At 38.6% G+C, this 20,962-nt stretch overlaps 1 protein-coding gene across 4 annotated transcripts in view; it reads left to right on the forward strand.

The window, feature by feature from the left end:
- The window catches only part of LOC140950475 (E3 SUMO-protein ligase RanBP2-like), a 34,423-nt gene that overhangs the window by 1,937 nt on the left and 11,524 nt on the right, over positions 1-20,962 (forward strand). Inside the window, exons 2-24 of one of the 4 annotated variants that reach the window (XM_073399707.1) lie at positions 881-922; positions 2,064-2,135; positions 3,058-3,104; positions 3,455-3,514; positions 3,979-4,047; positions 4,888-4,948; positions 5,557-5,657; positions 5,975-5,999; positions 6,606-6,741; positions 7,684-7,837; positions 9,530-9,695; positions 10,410-10,543; positions 10,789-10,873; positions 11,521-11,610; positions 12,289-12,389; positions 15,500-15,675; positions 16,529-16,655; positions 17,060-17,116; positions 17,721-17,785; positions 18,927-18,987; positions 19,727-19,864; positions 20,367-20,516; positions 20,834-20,912. In XM_073399707.1, the coding sequence (XP_073255808.1) occupies positions 2,090-2,135; positions 3,058-3,104; positions 3,455-3,514; positions 3,979-4,047; positions 4,888-4,948; positions 5,557-5,657; positions 5,975-5,999; positions 6,606-6,741; positions 7,684-7,837; positions 9,530-9,695; positions 10,410-10,543; positions 10,789-10,873; positions 11,521-11,610; positions 12,289-12,389; positions 15,500-15,675; positions 16,529-16,655; positions 17,060-17,116; positions 17,721-17,785; positions 18,927-18,987; positions 19,727-19,864; positions 20,367-20,516; positions 20,834-20,912 (2,128 nt within the window). In that variant the 5' untranslated portion in view covers positions 881-922; positions 2,064-2,089. Of the gene's footprint in view, positions 1-880; positions 923-2,063; positions 2,136-3,057; positions 3,105-3,454; positions 3,515-3,978; positions 4,048-4,887; positions 4,949-5,556; positions 5,658-5,974; positions 6,000-6,605; positions 6,742-7,683; positions 7,838-9,529; positions 9,696-10,409; positions 10,544-10,788; positions 10,874-11,520; positions 11,611-12,288; positions 12,390-15,499; positions 15,676-16,528; positions 16,656-17,059; positions 17,154-17,720; positions 17,786-18,926; positions 18,988-19,726; positions 19,865-20,366; positions 20,517-20,833; positions 20,913-20,962 lie in introns of those variants that run through there. The other 3 variants (XM_073399708.1, XM_073399709.1, XM_073399710.1) reach the window with 3 other exon arrangements.

The raw sequence follows: 20,962 nt of genomic DNA on the forward strand, positions 1-20,962 counted from the left end.
TATAGGTAGCTAAAACAAGGGCACAACATTGCACGGAGGGGATGGGGGAGGAAAGCTATATTTCCTCCTTTTGAAGTTCATAAAACGTAAAAAAGCCCACTTTTGGGCGAAGTGTCTCAACTCATTTTGTCGCCGATTGTAGGTCTAGCAGTATTCCAACCCTAAATCTGAATTTTACTGTTTTCTGATCATTGCAGATTCTACCAATATGTCAGGAAAATTCCAGCATCTGTCCCATGCCATTTTTATTTATGAAGGAAAGACTAAAGCGAAGCAACAGAGAAAAAATGATTACGCATTGATCCCCTGCGAGACAAAACTAATTTGAGTCTTCATTAATTTTGTCAGAAATAATCACTGCCATCCCATTGCAGAAATCTGAAAGGTGTCAGAAAAATAGAAATGCTCCTTATTCTCTAGATTTGTCCTCAGCCATTCTAGACTGTCTGGGTTATTTACTGTACAGTTTTAAGTTTTATTAGTCAGCAAAATCTGGAACAGTTAAGAAACAGTATACTATAATGTAATTCTGATCAGCTGAGTTTTGCCTACGTATTAACACCAGGCTTAAACAAGTCATCCCTGGTCTGAGGTTAGCCCCAAAATATCACACTACATCTACTATTTGTAGCTTTCCATGTCCTGCTATACAGATTATTGTTCACCAGTGACAGAAAACAGCTGTTTGCTACTTAAACTACTATGACTTTATTGATCCTCTGAGATGAGTATTCATGTAGTCTAAAGTGAGGTTAGAGGCAGTGCGAAATCTGCTCTCCAGTTGTATGCTGTTCACTTTTTACGCCATAAAACTTAACATGCATTAGTAATCATTTTAAGATTTTAAATTTATATTATCTGTTATAAAAATATCCCGTAGGTACCTGGAAGCGTACATTAGCGAGAGTGAAGGAGATTTTAGGTAAGAACTAGTTTTATTTACATACATTATCTTACCTTGATGTTTATTGTGGTAACTGAAAATTTGAAGAAAAAACTTTATTTAATAATTACCGGTTACCGGGTGGTATTCATTATGGTCCTCTACACAAAAGACAACAGCTGCAAATTAAACTCATTTGTCGTTAAACAGAGATGAGCATGGGGGAGGTACCTGTGAGGCTGTGGAGCCCCGAACTGCTGCCGAGTGCAATGGTTAACCTTGACAACCCTCTAGAGTGGTATCCACTCAAGCCTCTGCGTCCTGTGCCCCTGATGCATAAACATTCCCAAAGATGCAAAGTAATTCACGAAATGCATCCCATAGGACATAAAAAATGATCAACTGATTTGAAGACTTTTTGGTAAAATATCCTGTTCATGTGGTTTTTTGTGGCTGTTGTTTAAAGTGCATATTAAATTCATTTTAGTCTTTTATGCTTTAAATATACAGAAGTTCAGTAAACTGTATTAAAGAGCTTTGGTGTCTATCTCCAGGTTAACTGTCTGTTTACAAAAAAACTCAAGTATTTTCAGTTTAGGACTCCTTGTTTTTTTTGTTTTTTTTTTTTAAGTGTGGGACTTATTGGTTATGGACAGGGACTTAGGATTTTTCTTAAGATGGGTTACAGGACTCACCATTAAGTTCAATGGGTCATGGCGGTGACAAACCTACTATTTGTAACAAAATCACTGCCCCTGGCACCAGTGCACTGCAAACCAGTGAAACCTAACACACTTACATGTACCATAATACTTACTATAGGGAGGTAGGGTAGGGAGCAGAAAAAAACCACTCTGCAAGCAGTAGTTGCGACAGGCAATAACATACATTGTACTCTTGTGATGGCCTGACCCCAAGAGAGAATGGCTGTAAAAAACCCACAACCTGTGCAATGCAATTAGGGTACCCCGCATATCCCCGACGAGAAACAGCTGGCCAGCAATGTCTCGAGTTTAACATAGCCTAAATTTTAAAAGCCACATTGGAAAAAGTGAAAAACGAACAAATTATGCCATTTCTATAAAATAAATATTAAAAGTACTTCAAATGTTCGAACAAGGCATTATGTTGAAACAAGTTTCAAAACTGGGTTTGATTGAATGTATGTTCTTAATTACAGGGGTCACTGCCTAATGGGGCAGTTGTATGAATCATTGGGAGAGTTGGAAAAGGCAGTTGCGTCATATAGAAGGTATCAGCCACTCTGCTGCTGTTAAGTTACATTGTGTCTTCATTGCCTCCTCATTTTCTTGTTGTTATTATTATTATTATTCTTCTTTTAACGAAATGGTTAATGCAACATTTTTTAGGTCCTTGGAATTGAACAACACTCAGAAGGAGTTGGTTTTAAAAGGTTTGTATCCTAAAGGGACATTCTTTCAGGGTTGTCATTAAAGGCTAGAGATTTTTTGTAGCTACCCCATATTACAAAATGGAGCCCTGCACGTGGCTACTAATGGTGGAAACATAATACAGTGACATCACAGGAAATTGTCAAGCTCCAGGGGCGGATCTAGGGGGAGAGTGTAGGGGGTGCACACCCCACCCCCCCCCCCCCCCCCGCTGAGATGACCTGCAGTTTTCTAATACAACTGGTATCCTGCCAAAGAAAAAAACTATGTGGTTTATTGGTGTTGAAGTAGAGCAAGAGACGAGTGCACCCCCTCCTAAAAAAAATCCTGGATCCGCCCCTGAGCTCCTGGTTAGCTTATTGCTACTTTTTCATTTCACTGCATTTTTGATTTTAGTCAGTTCTTTGCTCTGTTAATACGTGTGGAAATGGTAAAAAAATGGATTAAACATCCTTGACAATATACTGTACTAAAAGTGAAGCCAAGAAGTAGATCTGATAAGCTGACCAGATCGGCAAAAGTATGTAATTTTAACTGAAAAACAAATTTCTGAAAACTTGCATCACATGGTCAAGATCCACGCACTTTGCAATTTGAGTGAGTCAAGAAGACTAGCTCTTAATAACAATTATTGTGTTACTACAGTATTATGCCTAGAAGGTAGACCCTTGTTCTGTTTCTGGGAGAAATTAATAGAGACATTATTATCATTTATTTACAATCAGCTTCTAGTATTGACGTCTATGTCATATTTTTTGTTAGTTGTCAGATTGTACTGCAGTGTTCCTGTTCATCCTGATCGTGCTAGGGTGAGTAAAGCTGTATGTCTCTATGTTTTAATCTGTTACTGTAGTGTATGTTGACATTGTATATGCTCACTCCTGATATAATTATGTCATAACCCATTGCACTGCAGTCCTGGACCCTCTCATTAGAAAAGTTCAAATTTTTCCCCTCTCGACCCGATTTTTAAAATTGGGTTCTGGTGATACCAATTTGTGATTACCAATACATGAACAAAGTACTCTAAATTACAGATTAGATTACAAGTACTGTCTTATTCAGAAGCCAACAAAGTCCTTAATGTAATATATTAATATTAATAATAATATTAGTTATTTATTCCTTATATAATGTGTGTTGCACATGTATTTTGTAGGCTTGGGCAGATAGAGGAGCTCGTCTATTCCCTGGCCATCCAGATGTGTTTCAACTCAGGGTAGGCATAACTTGTAAATCTTGGCTTTTCACATTGTCATTATTTGATTGTGACAACTGATTTAGTCCTTGGCTGCCCAAAATATGTCAAGAAATAAGTTGAAAGAGTTATTTCTTAAGCCTGAGACTTTTTGGTACAGCTTAAGTGTTTGTGTTCAACTGGGTTGTTAATTTTTGTTTTAAATTAAATGAGACCTCATAAAGAGGGACAGCATTTTGTCATTATTTTTTGTAGTGCTACAAACCATTGTAATTCCCTCTCCTCACCAAAAAGAGGCTGTGAACAACAGCAAATGTCGCTGATAAGAGGCTTAGCATAACCAAGGAATTGTTGGTGTTGAAGAACATTTCTCTGTAATAAATTCTCTCTTGTCTTTTTTCTTTTTTGTATTGTATAAAAATTGAATGCCCTTTTGTTTTTGTTCATTTTGTTGTAATTTAATGCCCTTTTGTTTGTACATGTAGATTCACCTTTTAGAGTCAGCTGAGGTGGTGGACTGTGAAGCCCTAGAAGACCTGATATCTGAAGAACTTGTGAGTTCCTTTTTATCAAGGATTTTAATTCTGATTAATTCAATTCCAGCAGTACTGGAAGGTCCAAAATAATAATAATATTACTGTGACCTACATGTAACAAAATAGCACAGTGGAATATGCCAGACAAGTGTGGTTTTCTATGAGCTTTTTTTAAGGCCAGGGGCCAGAAATTTTCTCGGCTGCAATGGGCATGACCCCCAAGCCATAAAGAAAGTAAAAGTCATTGAACCAAAAAAACTTTCCAACTGAACAATTCTTCGCTTACTTATTGTACATACTCGGCAACTCAGAATCTTAGTGACAGCCCTGTTTTCCTGGAATCCTGCAATTTCACTCTGCAGAATTCTGGCCTTCTGATAGAGTGTTAAAATCACTGGTGAACTGTGTGGAACTCTTGATTTCAGGGGGTCACATTAAATAAACATGACAAGAAAGATCAAGTTATTTCTTTCATACATGCAGCTGTTAAAAAGCCACAATAAAATGGCTTGTCTAATAAAAAATTGAAGATCAAGGATCAGTGCTAATCAAGGCTGTCTTTAGCAGCACTTAGAAAGAGGCTGGTGACTAACTACATGTAAATTTTGCCATTGGATGATAAGGAAAATGTAGCTTTTTTCATTAAAAACATAGGGCCAGGCACCCTGGATTTCATACATGTACTGTAGGTTGATGCATCATACCTTTGAGTTTAATTGTTACACTTTCTTCTATGCCATCCCTTTCCAGAGTAATAAACTAAAATAAATACCAGCAGTTTAACTAGTATCAGCCTCTAGCTTTGTTTTCTTGACTTGTGGATTATAACATTTTTTGTTGATGCATTTTTGTTTTTAGAGTAAACGACCAAGAGATGCCAACTTGCATATAAGGCTGGTAAAGCTTTATTCTGTACAAGGTAAGGAAGTTATAAACAAATTTAGCTTTAATAGACAGTGCAAGCATTGTCACTTGACAAAGTTTGCGACATTTTTTCTGCGACTTTGTTAGGTTCCATATTATGTATAACAATAACAGTATTGGTCAAAATCTATGATGTATTGGAGACAGGGTCTTGCAGCTTTCCTGGCGGAAGTGATACCTTTTCAAATCCACAATTTGTCTTGAATTGGTTCTGCATTTTATATGAAAAACTTTGTCAAGTGGCATCCGCAGTATAATCTTTGTTGTCATAAGAATGCACTCTTCCTACTGAAAACAAACTTATAATACTAATAACATTTGAACATACATAATTATGATCTGGAAGAAGGGTGTGTGAAATCAAAAGTTCTATCATAAGTTGTTAGAGATACACAAAGACTCTGCTAATAGACATTGCCCGTAAGTAGAGGCTTACGCCATAGCCATAGTCCTACCAACATACAAACAATAATTTTTTAATATCACGTGAGGGGACATCTCTCCTAAATGGACATTTTTCTGGCTCCAAGGATGTAAAACTTGCTGATTGTTCCAGTTTTTTAACACTGTAAGTGCTTAATTCTTATCATATTGACTTTCCAGGGCGTCTTGATGAGGCGTTTTCTCACTGTGTGGCTGTATGGAAGACAAAAGCTTTTAAGGACAGTTTAGAATGGGTGGCTTGCTGTGTGGAAATATTTGAGGTTTGTCAGCTTGTCAGATGTGGGCTTTTGTGAACGTTTTAAATAGAAAAATGGAAAAGGAATCATTATTTATTTCATATAGAGATTGTTCTATTCTACAGAGAACGTAGAGGAATTTAGCATCATTACAGTTCATGATATTTTTTAAAAAATATGAAAGAATGAGACAAAAATATTCTGTCAGTTTAAAACTATGTGGCCAGCTCCATTTTCGTTCAGTGTTTCATGAAACATGCCCTTCTTACCTTGGCAGTATGTACATGTGCATTCTTCAGTTTTACTGTGTCACTAACACAATTTATTATTTTCCTTTGTAGAAATACCTTGCCTTTCTTGACAAGGGTAAGTACACTTACCATATTCATTCATACTGGTTTGACGGCTTGCCTACACAAATGTAAATACATTGTATGACCCGTGTAACTACCGGTAACCCTAGTAGTTCTGATGACTGAATATCGTGGATTCTCTTCTGAAGGTCCGTTTCTGCATGTATGTTTTACAGGTCAAAATTTAATTCAGGTTAAAATTTTTTAACCAAGGTTGATCCTCAATTTCCTCTGTCTCCTAGGCCAAATTATTCATGATTTGGGGCTAGGAGACAAAGGAAATTGAGACTCAACCTTGGTTAAAAAATTTTAACCTGAATATGATTTTAACCAGCTGCATCATGTACATTTACATGTATCTAGTGCGTCCGACAGTCAGACTGCAAGTCTCCAGTTAATAAACACTATCACTATAAAATAGACCATTTCCAAGTTCCAAAAACTCTCATTTTCAAAATGAGGCCAAGTTCAAAACATTTTTTATGAAAAAAGAGTCGTATTTCCATAAGGGAAAAAAATTTCATGTGAATAGCTTCTCAATAAGCTTCGCTCTGAAGTGGAGGCTTGGGGCACCTCAGAAATGGCCTATTTAATGAGTCAAGTTGTTTGTCTTTTTTAGCAATTAAAGGTGAGATCATTGGAAGCAGCAATGCTGTCTTGGATGTACACTCATTTCTTTTGATTGCTCTTTGCCACTTCTTGGAGCTTCAACTAGCTGAAGGAAATACACGAGAGGTCATCAATGTTCTCTATAGGTAAGGGTTGAGAAATGAAATTATTATTATTGTTCTAAATAATAGCTGTCATTAAGACACGCTTTTAGATGAATCAAGTGAAGACTAATTTTGGCCCAAAATTTGATTGAACACCAAACTTATATCTAGATGATTTATCTGTCTCTGACAGATAATAAATCAATCTACGACAAATGATTCTTCTCTAACATAAATGTGGCCAGTGTGTACATAAGCCTTGTAAAAAACACACTGTAACCTTAATGCTGTGATAAAGTTGTCCCCACAGTAAATTTACTGCTACTTACAGTGTAGATCTGAAAGTGTCATTTACATTGCTTTGAGCCTTGGTTGTGTGTGTAACCAGTGAAGTTTGGTCTTCTTGCACCCAGGACATGTTTGCAAAAATTGGCAACAAAGCTTGGAATAGTGTTTGTTGTCATTGACCTCTCTTCCCATATTTTGGAACAGTTCCCAGGAGCTGACTTTAACGTCACGTGCCAGTGAATAGCCCACGTTCAATATTAAATTGATGTAATGACTCTTAAGCTTTCTGGTCATGTTTCTATATTTGTTTGGTTTTCTTTGTGCTCAAGTCCCTTCTGGGAATTGCGAGACAGTGGAGTCGTAAAAAATTTGCTATTTTCTCCTCAAAGTCATGTTTATATAATTCTAATACATCAAACGTGGGCTTGTGTTGTTAAGGCTGTCACTAAGATTTTAAGTCACTAGGTATATGCCATTAGTACATATGTAGGTGGGAAATTTATTAGCTCTAAGATATTCTTTTTGTATTTACATTATATAGTTTTTTGTTTCCCATGAAAGTACATGTAGCCGGGAATCAAAGTTTTGATTGTCATACTCGCTGTAGCCGAGGGAAATCCCCAGCCCCTGGCCCCTAGTGACAGCTGTGATCAGGCTCATCATCTCCTTAGTTTAAATGCTTTTAATATTTTTCAGGCTGGATCATTGTGTGTTCATGGCACATAAGCATAAAATTCGTCAAACACCAGGCCGCTCCAGTGGACCCACTGAGTGGGATGTCACACTGACTGAAATGAAAGCACAGCTGTATATGCATTGTGGGACACTATTGATTCGGCTGGCAAAAGATGTATGTAGTTTCTTGATCTACTTAAACTGTGATATTATCAGAAGAACAGTAGTTGCATTTTTATTGCAATGGCATAGGGAGTTTTTAGCGGAAGCGTGCTTTTAGTCTCACAGTGTTTACATGTAAATTCTTCATCTTGACTATGAAACGGGGTATGAATAACTGAACATCACTGAAGCAGTATCATTATGCCTATGTTACAGGTCAAAAGTAAATTCCTTTTTCTCATAGCCCTAATTCGTGAAAAATTAGGGCTAGGAGACAAAGGAAATTGAGAATCAACCTACAATTAGGTGAAAATGTTTTAACTTGAATTTTATTTTGACCTTTGATACCTACAGGGCTCAAAATAACACCAGTCAATGGACAATGTCCGGCCTGATCGTGGGCTTGACTGGTCAAACTCTCGTCTGGCTGGTCATTTTGACCGGTCATTTTTGGGTGCTTGTCGCTTAATGCGTTTTGCTCTATAACGCTGTAATTCGCTGCTTTCTTTGGCTTTTTTCGCTGCTTTGCACTAAACCCTTGAAAGAAAAACATTCTGCTTTGCTGTGATCAGTAATGCGACCTTCTTTGGGAAAACATACGCTAACAATAATCCGTTATTTGTTAGAAAACTAAAGGTTGAGTTACAGTTTTTGTCCATCAAACGTTTCACATCTACTTTTAAGAGGATTGTGAAAATCACCTTCGACGGAATTCGGACTAGCTAATCGATCACTTGTCCTGTACTGTTTCTCTGGGAATAAATTTCAGCACATCGATTAATTATAATAATTTCGTTATGTCGAACATGATCTCGTTTGCAGACTTGATTCCAGAATTGTCTGATAAAAACTAAGCTAATCGAGAACGAATGTCGCCCATCACGGCGCTTAAAATCCTCCTTCTTGATAAGCCGTTCGCGATAAAGTGTTGCGCGACAACCCAAACGAAAGCTCTGCTGTATATGTATTGACTTCTGATGACGAATACCCTGTTTGTGGAACAAATTTCTTGCCAAATCAACTTCTTTGCCACAAATATTTAGCGACGAAATTATTCTTTGTGGAGGAGACTTTCGATCACGTGTCGGGCAACGAAAAGGATCCAGTTTCACCGATATGCAGATATAGGAAGAACCTTGGAGACTTCCGACACCGCCCTACGATGATACTGAAGGTATATATCAACGGACATAAAACGGGCGAAAATCGCGGAAGGAACTCAACAACGTGTGAATGAATTTTTCACCAACTTGCCGGCAAACACCTGAACGACTATGCCGTACAATGATCTACTGCCAGCGTAATTCGATATTCCATGGGCAAAAAAATAGTTATAATATTCATTAATTTGACCGGCCAAAATCACGGTTTCTCCGATCCGGTCATCATGACCAGCGACCTGCTGTCCGTTATTTTGAGCCTTGACCTATACATGTATGTTAGTGAATTGGGGACATAAATTAGCTTATAAAGGGCCCATGAACCTGGCCAGAATGACCTTACTATACTGAAATTATTTTATGAATCATCATGTTTCCAGTACTGAAAAAAAAAACCTGTAACTTCAAGAAATTAAAAACAGTGGTCACTGAAAAGTGGTGGGCTGTTGTGTGTTTTCATGTCAATGTCCAGGCTATATGGATAGTAATTATTGTTCCTTTGTCAAACCTTTTGTTGACTACTTTTCTTGCTTGCTTTATTGCAGGAATATGTTACCTGGCCAAGGGGCTTGAAGCTTGCATGTGCATGTTATCTTGCAAGTGTTAGCATCTCTGAACCTGAGACCAAAACTCCATGGGTTGCAAGAGCCCCTAAAAATAAGGATCCCCTCAAATGGTTCATCATGGGGTGCTCAAGACTCAGTCAAGTTGGTGAGTGGGTAGTGGGCTCCTTAACTTTCCCAAGGAACTGTAAAATTTAAAAAAATGCAATAATAGACTTTTCCACCATATTTTCAACATTGACTAGTGACCAGTTAGCAAAACTGGAAATACCACCTTAATGTCAGTAAAAACGTTTAGGCAAGTTTGGGCCACCCACCATACAAACGTCTGTAAAATTTTGCTACTTAATTTGTGGAGTGATATGTTTCCTTGCTTTAAATGGATTGGCTCAGTAGAGTGCTTAAATGCAGTACAAGAAGTCGTGGGTTCAATTCCTGAGGCTGGACCAATACTCAGGGTCTTAAAGTGACTGAGAAATGAAGGTACTGCCTTTGCCCTTTAAGCGGCTTGACCTTCACACGGCTTGGATGACCATGTAAAATGACAGTTCCATCTCTAGTTAGATGTAGTAAATTGTGTCCCCAATTATTACTTTCTTGCTAAATACATGGATGCTCAAAAAAGTGCATTTTTTATTGACTATCTGTGGATAATAAACATTGTACGCCATGATGTTGGATTCTAAGACCACCCTTGTAAGAAAAAGGAATTATTTTTTGAGAGATTGGACTAGAGATCTAACCTTAAGTTTTCCAGTTTGCACATACAATGTAACAACAAATTGGACTGTTTCCTGGAACTGGACAATCTATTATTAATGGCAAGTCACCTTCCTTTGCTTCCTGTTGTATTTATTTTTAGGTCACTTCCTTGTTGCCACAAGAGACAGGCATGGTGGCTCGTGGATAGAAACCTGCCACTCAGACTGCTGTTCACAACAAGGTCTGGAAGAAATTCTTAGCACAGTTTACAGGGACGAGAGAGATTTGGCAAAGGTGAGAGACAACAGGAGTAATATCTCGGTAACAAGAATTTAATGTGAAAAATACAACCTCTGAAAGTCATAGGTAAATTGGTAGAAAAACTACATATATCTTAGGAACGAAATGTTTAGCCTAATTTCTTGAACTCTAGAAATTGCTGGGTAATATTTGCTTTTTCAAACAGTTATTTTACAGAAAAAAGTCACTGGGTGGAGCTCTGTAATTTACTCATGCTAATATGTTTGTTGTTGTTCTAGTCATTCCTGGCAGTCAGTGATGAGTTATCTATTAGTCCTGGGTTATTTATTCCTGATAATGAACAACTTGTTAGCTGGGATGAAGGTAAGTTGTGTAATTGAGTGGAATAAATTTATTAGAAATGTATGAAGGTAGCAATAGACTGGCATTATCATTAAATACTGGTCAACACAAGTATTCACTTTTTAATTTGACATTTAGCTCTAGTACTTACATTTTGTAATTATTTTGCCAGCCTATTGATATTCCTTTATAATACATTTCTTGTAAATATATTTAAATGAGCCCCACAAGCAATGACTGATTGCCTCTTGCAACTACACCCATCTAGAATGACAAAATACAGACATGTTTTATTACTTATGTCATGGCACTCGCTCCAAAGGATGTCAGCCATTTATATGCATTTATAGTGTGGTTGAGTTTGTTGAGGGAAAGTTTGTGCATGACTAGTATAACATGTAAGTGGTGACGTTGTATACAGGGTACTAGTAATGTAATGTAACTTGCAGTTGTAGTGGATCCTACAGTATAGTGCTTTGTGCAAGATAGTTGTTGACACAGTATTGATGAACCAGTTTTCATTGCAGATTTAGCAGTAGTTTCTCAAATCCATTTTATGCTGGGACAACAATCTCCTTTTCCCATAAAACATTATAGAAAATTTTACCCAAAATTACTGGATCGGCTAGGGCTTCTTTTTGTTTACAACATTTTCCCTGTAACTTCAGTGGCAGTGACTGAGAATCCTCGTAGCCTGCAAAACATAATCTGGGTTGGATTACACTGGTATCAGTTTAACAAAGAGATGAGACCGGGAGGTATGTATGAAAATAATAATAGTTATAATGTTATTTAACTGAATTAATAAATCCTCTTACATGATTTTTTCTTCTTTGGAATATATGTACAAGGCACACAGTAAAGTCATACAAGACACCAGTGCCCATTTGTTCAAAATGTGGCTAATTCTATCTGCCAGATAAATTACTGTCCACCGAATAGTGCTATTGTTTTCCGTAGTACTTATCCACTGAATAGTGATTTATCTGGTGAATAGTGCTATCCAAATTTTGAACAACAGGGTCCTGGCATCAAATTAGTAGGTTCACTGCTGGGCAGACAGTGACCCATTCACAGTATCTCCAATCAAGATACAAGAGGAATCCCAAAAACATTTTGTTAGAGACATAAAGAAGTTCCATGCAAAACTAAATGTACTGCTGAAGAGGTTTTACTTGACTGATATTCATACATTATGGTTTCAACCAGAGATATGATTGTTCCTATGTAATTACTTTTCACATCTTTGTATGTGACTTTGTGTATAAACTGTTATTTGGTTGTTGTCTCCTCTTTCCCCCTTCTCATCTCTTGAGCATTTAAGTTATCATCCTTACAGGTGTTGTTTGTCGGAGACATCACATGTTAATCATCAAATACTAAGTGTACTGTATGTGAGCAAACTCCATTTTTCACTGATGCTGTGTTTTTTATAGTTGGTGTTATGGTGAAAGACATATTCCCAGAACTGAGGCTGGATGTTCCAAACATAGAGAAACAAATTGCACCCAACATGTTGTGCTTGAGGGACATTGAGGTATTGCTAAAAAAAAAAATCAGTGTTGTGGTTGTTTACAGGTGGTGGATGCCTACAAGGCTCGAACCATAGTGGGTCTCTTACTACAGGAGTTACCTACACAGCTACATTTTGGAAGAGAATCCATTGCACACAATTTTGTAATTAATTTTAGTTATATTTTTTGCAGTTTAGTTATATGTTGTCACTATCCCATTTTCGTAGTAGTGTAGTACATACAATGAACATACAGATCAAACCAAGCCTTAAGTGGTCGCTTACAGATGGATAAATATAACGGAGAATTTTAAGGCCATCATCCAAAAAATAGGTTGCAGTCGCTTGCAGGAGGTGGTACAGTGAACTTTACTAGGGCTCCAAGTGTAATGATTTTACTTGGAAGATTTCAGTGTTTTGGTTTAATAATTGGCTGCTTATGGGAGGGAGTCGCTTATGAGGGGTGGTTGCACATGGAAGGGAGGTGTGACTGTAGTCACACAGATTTGATGGTGATAAGTAACCAATTTTCATACTCCCTTCAGAGTACGTAGTGAATTTTTTTTTTCTCTCTTTGTGAGTCATTGACGTAAGGGACCGTTCATTTTTTACGAGGTAGGGGGGGCTGGTGGAATTTTTTGAACCCCCATTACGAATTACCATGGCCCCCCCACTCAGTCCTCATTTTTCTTCATGCCCCCCCACAGACAGTCATTTTTGGGGGGTGACCCCCCCTTTCAAAAGAGACATTATCATAATTAAACCCGATATGTATATATTTTGCAGTGTACAATATGGTTTGTATTTTCTGTTCAATGTGAAGTTGTTAACAACTCATTCTACAGATGTAGCAGCCACTTCTCTTAATTCAAAAAATAAATTCTGTCCATTTGCTAAGGCACTTCTTCACTATTTTTCAAACATAAAAAATATAGAGAATCAAAAGAAAGAAAAGTCAATTTTCAATCTTCGTTTTATGGATCTTCCAGAGCGTGTCGTTGCTGGCCTCTCAACTTCTTCCTCGTCATCTATAAAGGCAAGGATAACATCTTCACCCCCAGAGTTGATGGAATTAAAAACTTGCAAGAGGTGACAGGCCGCACATCTTCACCGGCGTGAAACCTTTGAAAACCTTTTACATATTGCTCCATTGAGGAGAACTCTTTCAGAAATCTTACAGTTTGAAATTTGAACAATGTTATAGCTTCTATATAGCGCACCAAGATACGGCTCGGTACAGTTTATGTTCAGCAAGGGAATATTGTGTAAGTTGAGCAGAACCTTTAAATGTACAGCAGAAATTTATTCAGTTCGCGCATATTCCTGTTGAATTTGTAGCCCGTTTATGAGATTTGTCTACTCAAAAATATAATAACTTTTCCATAGCTGCTGTTATCTTAGGGTATCTGCTTTTAATATCTCCGTAAAGTTTAGGTTAACGCGATTTCAGAGAACAATGTTCAGCTGTACACAGCACGTAGTCTTTAAATATATCCAGATCTGACACTGGTTTTGTGTATTTATCACGTCTTTAGTAGAAGCGTGATTTAAATACATTATGATGCTGTGTCCTTTGAATGTCGCTTTGAAACTCAATCGCTTTGTAAATGTGACTAGTAGTTTTAATATCATAGGAGAGTATTATAAAGCTCGATATTTTCCAACACCATTAGCATGTTGTTTTTCTACCACTCAATTGACTAGCTTCTTTGTGCTGCTACATAATGTCTGCAGTTAAATATAAGTTTACAAGCAAGACCGGTGGTTTCAAATCTTACAATTCTCATCAGTTGGTATGTGGTGGGATGGTTTAGGTGAATTCTGAACCATTCCGTATTGCTTGATTTGGTAAGCGTTTATATATCCACCCTGGTTTGTTTGGAGGATCGAAAATGGTGCGGTTTGATTGGTTCCTTGCAAAAAAACAATCAAAATGAGAAAGAATGGCAAAAGCGAGCAGTCTTTCAAGAATAGGTTCACTGCCGAAAGATCGCAGCAATTTGATCTTTTGCAATCAAAAGAGGTTGCCGACCAAAATGCAGACGGCTGCTCGAAAAGAGCGTGTGAATTTCTCAAGCTAGGATATAACTCTTCCATTACAGAGCACCAAAGTATGCTTGGGCAGCTGAAAAGCGTAGTGAAAGCCTTGAAAGAACATTATTCTACGCTTTTCCAGTCTAATGGGCTTATCTTGAAGCAATGAGAAGAATTTGCTCCCGACTTCAATGCAAAGCAGATCAAGTGCGTCGAGGCTAAGGTGCAAAAGGTAACGCGGGATACAGAGACACTAGAAGAAAGTAAAGACAGTTTTCGTAGCATTTTCAAGGGCCTACACAGAGACCGCATCAGCAAGGGAAGAAGAAAAAAGAAAACCGTCGAAAATCGAATTCAAGAAAAAAGAAAAGGTTTGAATACAACGTCCAACAAGTGTATAGTATTTGTGTCGGAAACCCGCTAGGTAAAGATCTTCCGAAATGTCTCCTGTATCCTCCTTGCCTTACCGTCCCTGAAGGGTGCATCGACGTTGAGAAAGTTTCCGAATTGCTTTTTGATCGAGATGCGGCGTACATTGCACAGCTCTTGCAAGGAAACCATTTCAGCAACGCCGCAGGAAGCAGAATTATCACAAACCTCAAGCCAGAGGTTAGAGGTAACGTGTATTGCTGCTTCATGTACCCTGAAGAGTATGCTATGACTGAAAACAATGAAAGCGACTCTAGCAGCAGCATGAGTGATGAGGAAGAGCTTGACAATGATGACGAAGAGGAACATGAGCAGAGAGACATTGCACAGCACTAACCTGATAAAGAATCTTTTAATGATAGTTTCCTAGCTTTGAAAATTGTAGTCGTGGAACTGAACGCTGTCATGTAAACGCAGAACAAAAGTTTTTGATACATTTATATACCTTTTGCTTGCTTCTCTATATGTAGTTTTATTTAATAATAAAACATGATGTCAACTCTACATGAACTAAAATATTTCGCGTGACCCCCCCCCCTTCCCTCTGTTTTTCTGGGATGGCCCCCCCTTTTAAGCCGTTTTTTGGGGGGTGACCCCCCCCCCCCCAAATCCCACCAGCCCCCCCTACCTCGTAAAAAATGAACGGTCCCTAAGGGTTTCTACTTTTTCAGGCATTTGTTTATGCAGTGGTGAGGACTACATCAGCAAGAGTTCTAGAAGACAAAGACATTCTTTATGAAGACTATGAGCCGCAACTTCTTCCCCAGCCACTGTGCAGTCCTCTTAGTTTACCAGTTCAGAATGAGTGGTGGTTGGCTGCATATAACCTGTACACAGGAAAATTCAGGTTAGCACAGGGTTTGCACGCACCTTGAAAGCTTGAAAGTCTTTGAAAATTGCAGTTGGTGCTGGAAAGTCCTTGAATTTCAATGCTAACTATATAATTTAAGTAGAACTCCAAAGGAATAGGAGCAAACCACAGAAAGACCTTCGGGATAGAATTACTTATGTTGAGGAAGAACAAAAAAAGACGTAAACTCAAGGCTCTTTTTGCACTGGAAGGAGTCCTTGAAATATGGGAAATGTGTCGTTGGAAAGTCCTTGAATTTTTTGTTCAAAAAAGGGTACGAACCCTGTTAGCACATGATACTTAAATTTTGTATCATATGAACATTCTTGTTTAACCTACAGTGACGTGATATTTTTTAGGAGAGCAGTTGGTATACCCTTTTTGGAGTCATATTAATTGGGTCTGGATTTGATAAGAAGAATGGGGATACATGTATTTGAAAAAGTTTGGGGGGGGGGGGGATGCATGGGACAATGAAAGTTCTCTTTTCTGTCTTCTTTTAAATGAGGGGGGCATCTCTTTATGAGACCTGAATTTCTCCTCTTAGTGTGAATGTATTATTTGTTGCTAAGAGCAAATATGCAGGGATGTAAAACTTTTTACAGTGTAGATGTATTGGTAGTAATGGTCAAAGAATATGGGGTGTGTCTTGATCCCAGGTGTCTTGTCCTTTAACGAATTGGTGACGGTGTCATTTACTCCAGAAAAATAAGCAGAAATGCCCAGGGCCCCATACAGTCTCACTCCAGTGTGTACTAAGAGATTACTGTTTTTTTTTCCCTAACGTGCTGTCATTCTCTTTTGCTTCCTGTCATATTTTGAGTCCACTAAAACGTTTTTCCTTCTGCAGCTTGAAAGAATCTGGTAAAATTCGCCGCACAGTGCAGCTTGGCATAGAGAAGATACGTGCTGTAGATGAAAGGCATGGTCTGCATGTTCAACTGCTTATTTACCTTGGAAAATCATTTGGATCTAAGGTGTGTACTACAGTTAACTCTACCAAACAAGACAAAGCTTGTGGTAGTGGTGCTGAAAGTCAGTTTGTCGTGAATAGATTAATTTAATATTTAATTTAGACTGCAAAACATTCGGTTTTTTCTCAAAAACAGAAAATCGGTAAAGCGTGGCGTAAGAGTCTTACGCCAGAGTCGTTACGTCTCTGTTTTCAGCCTCGTTCCAGACGTTTTGTTTGACTGCTCGCGCGTATTTGAATACGCAAAAATACGGACTGTTTTGCAGTCTATATTTAATTTTGTGAATCTCTTTTCAATCTGCCAATATCAGTTCTAACAAAAATTTACTTTCCCACTGGAAGAATTTTCTCGGAAATGCACAATGTAGTCGACACACTGACCAAAAGTATATTTATTTTTTATTTTAGGCATCGTTTTTGAAGAGTAGTGGTGAAAACCCTTGGTACTTTGAGGAGCATTGGAAGGTGTGTAGTGGCATTCACTTCAGTGAATGACTACAGGGTTAGGTCTTTGTGCATGTTATGAAATAATGAACACAAACTCTTTTCAATGAATAGACAACCAACAAGTTGACTTACAATAAAACCATTAAATTGTGCACAGATTGAAATGCTCAAATGACATTTAGAGTCTTCATAGCCAATAACGTCCAGGCTTAATTCTGACAGACGATCAATAACATCCTGACTTAATTGACCAATCAGGTCAATAACTAGAGTTTAATACTATTCACTGATTTGTAGCCTGCGTAGTAGGCGCTTGGAAGTAGTGGGCACAAGAAAAAACGCGCGCGAGAGAAGGAGACACGCGAGGGGAGAGGTAACACCTCTCGCGTGTCTCCCTAGCGCGCGCCCGTTCTCTCTTTCGCCCACTACTTCCAAGCACCTGCTACGCAGGCTAACTGATGTGATACAACTCACTCTGAAGAAGACTACCGCACAGGTTATCAGTGCTGAAATACATGAATAGGAAAATCGTTACAACTTTGTTTAACTTTTTCTAGTTTTAATGCACCATATATAGGGCTTTTTATAACTTTGTATCATTTAAACTATTTTGTTTTTCTAGAGTCTTGAAAAATGGGGTATGCATTACCTGCGTAAGGCCCTTGCCATTTTGGAAAAGTTCGAAAAGTGAGTGACTTTTTAAATCGCTTAAATATTCTTTACCACACAAAGGTGTCTGCATTCCATCAAAGAATTTCCAGTCGTTCTTCTATCCTCCCCCTAACTATGCGATATCTTGTGTGTTATATTTTCTTTAACATTTCTGTGTATAGCTGTTGTTTGCCGCCCACTCTGTTTGCACGCTTGTGTTTGGGCATTTCTGACACGTTTGAAACTCTTCCACAACCTCTCTTCCAGCACCAACACCATCTCCTGCAGCACCTGTGTATAATGTACAGTTATAATAGTATTATGTCAGAAAGAAATTTCGAACCAGTTACCTTCGTGAATGGAGAGTATGGTGATCCTAAGTCATACTCTAGGTTTGTGTGAGCTACGCATCCTAACTATCTAGCATCACCATTGCTCATTCTAGAGCACAAAGGATACATGTTCGATTTAAGCCTGACAGCTGGCTTGTTTCTTTTTATGGGAGGCATATTGCCGCGTCTAAACTTGGTATAACAATGACACTAAGAAACCCTCTTAGAGGGGGGGTAGATCACGCTGGTCAGAATTTCAAAACCCATCATTTCTTGTATTGAGAGGAAGGCCATGTCCCTGTCGGTATTTTACTATTACATTTGTTCTCAACTTCGTCACTGTTAAAGTTTCAACCCATCTGTTGTCGTTTGTCGTCATTTCAGCTGTTTTTGTCGCTGTTTCGAGGCCAAATTACTTGTCAGAATTTTACCCAAGCAGGACCTCTGTCACGCATCACGTGCCCCAGCATAGTTTGTCAAGGGTTGTAGCTCATATGCAGCAGACAGCCTGACTCTCTAGCTGAATATTTGAAACGTTATGCACGAATAAAAGACGTCACATGACCCATTGCTTTTCACTATTCTCAAAATGGCGCGCTTGCATGCAGGCTAACTGCAGATCTTCATTTGCTTGCTGGTTTGGGAGTCCAGCTTCTTTGTCTCGTCAGTACTCTTTAATCTGATGAATGCTAAAAAGAAGACAACAATTTAAAGCGCGGTATTTTCAACTCTGACCTTCAAGTTATTGTCTTCTTCTTCCTTCTTTAATTCTTATAAACTGGACCTTTTTCTGTGTTTTTAATTTCAATTATATATTTGTTAACATAAAATTCTGCCTTTTTTAGGGATGAGAGTATGCCGTATTGTGATAAGCCCCTCTTTCCTGACGTGTTTGACACATTACAGGTCAGTGAAATACAAAACCGGACCGTTTTTGTTTAATTGGTCTGAATTATTATTTTTGATTCAACGTTCTTCGTCATTGTGAAATTCCGGGACTTGAATTTCCATTGGTCATTCAGACAAATAGCTCATAAATGTTGCTTGCCCAGAGCATAAATAGTTTCCTGTCTGGTGGGAACAATTTCCTTGTCTGACCTACACAAATATTGTTGTCTCTAGTATTTTTCTGTTCACTTCCCCTGGTTGTTCCCATTTCTACCTTGGTGCTAGCACTCGGAGTTTCTTGGGAACTTCCTGTACTGTACTGTTAACAACTGCGTCGCTGAGTGGAGGTGGGTGCCCGGGATGTCCAGGGGCTCCCACCTATGGCACGGCCAGCCCCTAGACAGAGTTACGCCCCCATGGCTGGCAAACCCACGCCCTCCAGCCATGAGCCTCCACGCCAATGGAACCAGGCACCCGTCACACTGATTAACAGTGGAACAATTAAGGGGGGTGGGGGGGAGGGATGGGGGTAAAAGAATGATCCAAAGGCTAAACGAAGAGAATGGCCTACATGAAAACACTGTACTGAGCACATGGAGGTGATGCAAGCAAGGCTGACCGCGCTTGAGCCAAACGACCGACCGCTGACCACGCTCGCGCTCCTTGTTGTTAACTCTTTTAAATAAATATTTATTTAACCTCATTAAAAAGCCTCACATTCAACAGGCCTGTCTGTTATTGGCTCTTTTATCGCTAGGAGCATGATGTGAGAGCAGAGCTCCAATCAGTGCGCCTGGCCATCGGTGGAGCGTTGATGAAAGAGGGCAAGCTGTTCGACGCCATGGAAATGTTTGAGCAAGTCAAAACTCCCCCAGGAATGTACAATCTCGCACAGGTAATCTTCAAACAGTAAACTGCTGTGTTCCTCGTAAGGGCTTACGGTAATATCAACACGGCTGTACCTTGGGATAATTATGTAAATTGTGAATTCTTACGTCAGTTAAAAATCCGTAACCCAGAGTAAAAGGGGTAAAGTACAGAAGGCGAAGGTGCATAAAAAAGTTCGGCCAAAAGTTCTTTCAGAGTGATTAAACATCCTCTTTTTTAATCTTACTCTTTGTAGTCCTCCCTCATCATACACACCTCTGTCTCTGCATGTCCAACAGAGATGCACTTGGCTTGAGGGTTGTGGTGTCGTTATGAGACATTTGAAGACATCGCATGAATTATAAACTATTCCCAACAAAGTTCATTTTGCACGTGATAAAACCCTTGCCCTCAAAAAGGAAATTCAGAATAGGAAAGTTCTTCTTGAATGGTCACACCATAAAGTTTTTGTCCACGGACTCCAAAGTTAGGTGTCTTAAAATTGTGTTGTACATCAATTGTTGTTTTAGGTTTACAAGTATCTTGCCCATGTTGAAGCATGTGCAGCCACTGAAGAGACCGATACTGAAAGCCCCTGCCCAACCAAAGAATATTACCAGAATCTCCATGAAGCTCGAGATCTGCTCCAGTCTTACTTGAAAATGACAAAATCTTCTGATGTATGTCCAGTACCATTTTTTGCTTTTGTCGTTACTGAAAACTAGGAGTCTGCTAGAAAATTATGAGTGTAAGAGCTTGAAGTGTTCAGTGAAATCTATATGGCCGAGTAAATTGCCAAGATCTAAGAGTGAGCAAAGGACCTATACTTAAGGTTTGTCTAAAAAAAAAAGCACTCAGTTTTACTACAGCTCGAATTAGAAATACTGCCGTTTCCTTTGAAATCTCTTGGTAGTTGTTGAGTTGAACTGTTCAGATCTTTTGTTGTTCAATAAGTTTACATTTGTTTCCTTTTAATATCTCTTCTATTTCTTCCAAGGTTGGACGAAAAGCTGTTCTAGATGAACTCGTCGAGATTGAGAGGCTCATAAAAAGCGGGTTCCCACGACCTAACGCAGGTACATAAAGCTGGGCCGGGTTGTTCAAAGCTGGGCTAAGATAACCCAGT

This window comes from Porites lutea, chromosome 10, assembly GCF_958299795.1.
Source record: "Porites lutea chromosome 10, jaPorLute2.1, whole genome shotgun sequence".
Lineage (NCBI taxonomy): Eukaryota > Metazoa > Cnidaria > Anthozoa > Scleractinia > Poritidae > Porites > Porites lutea.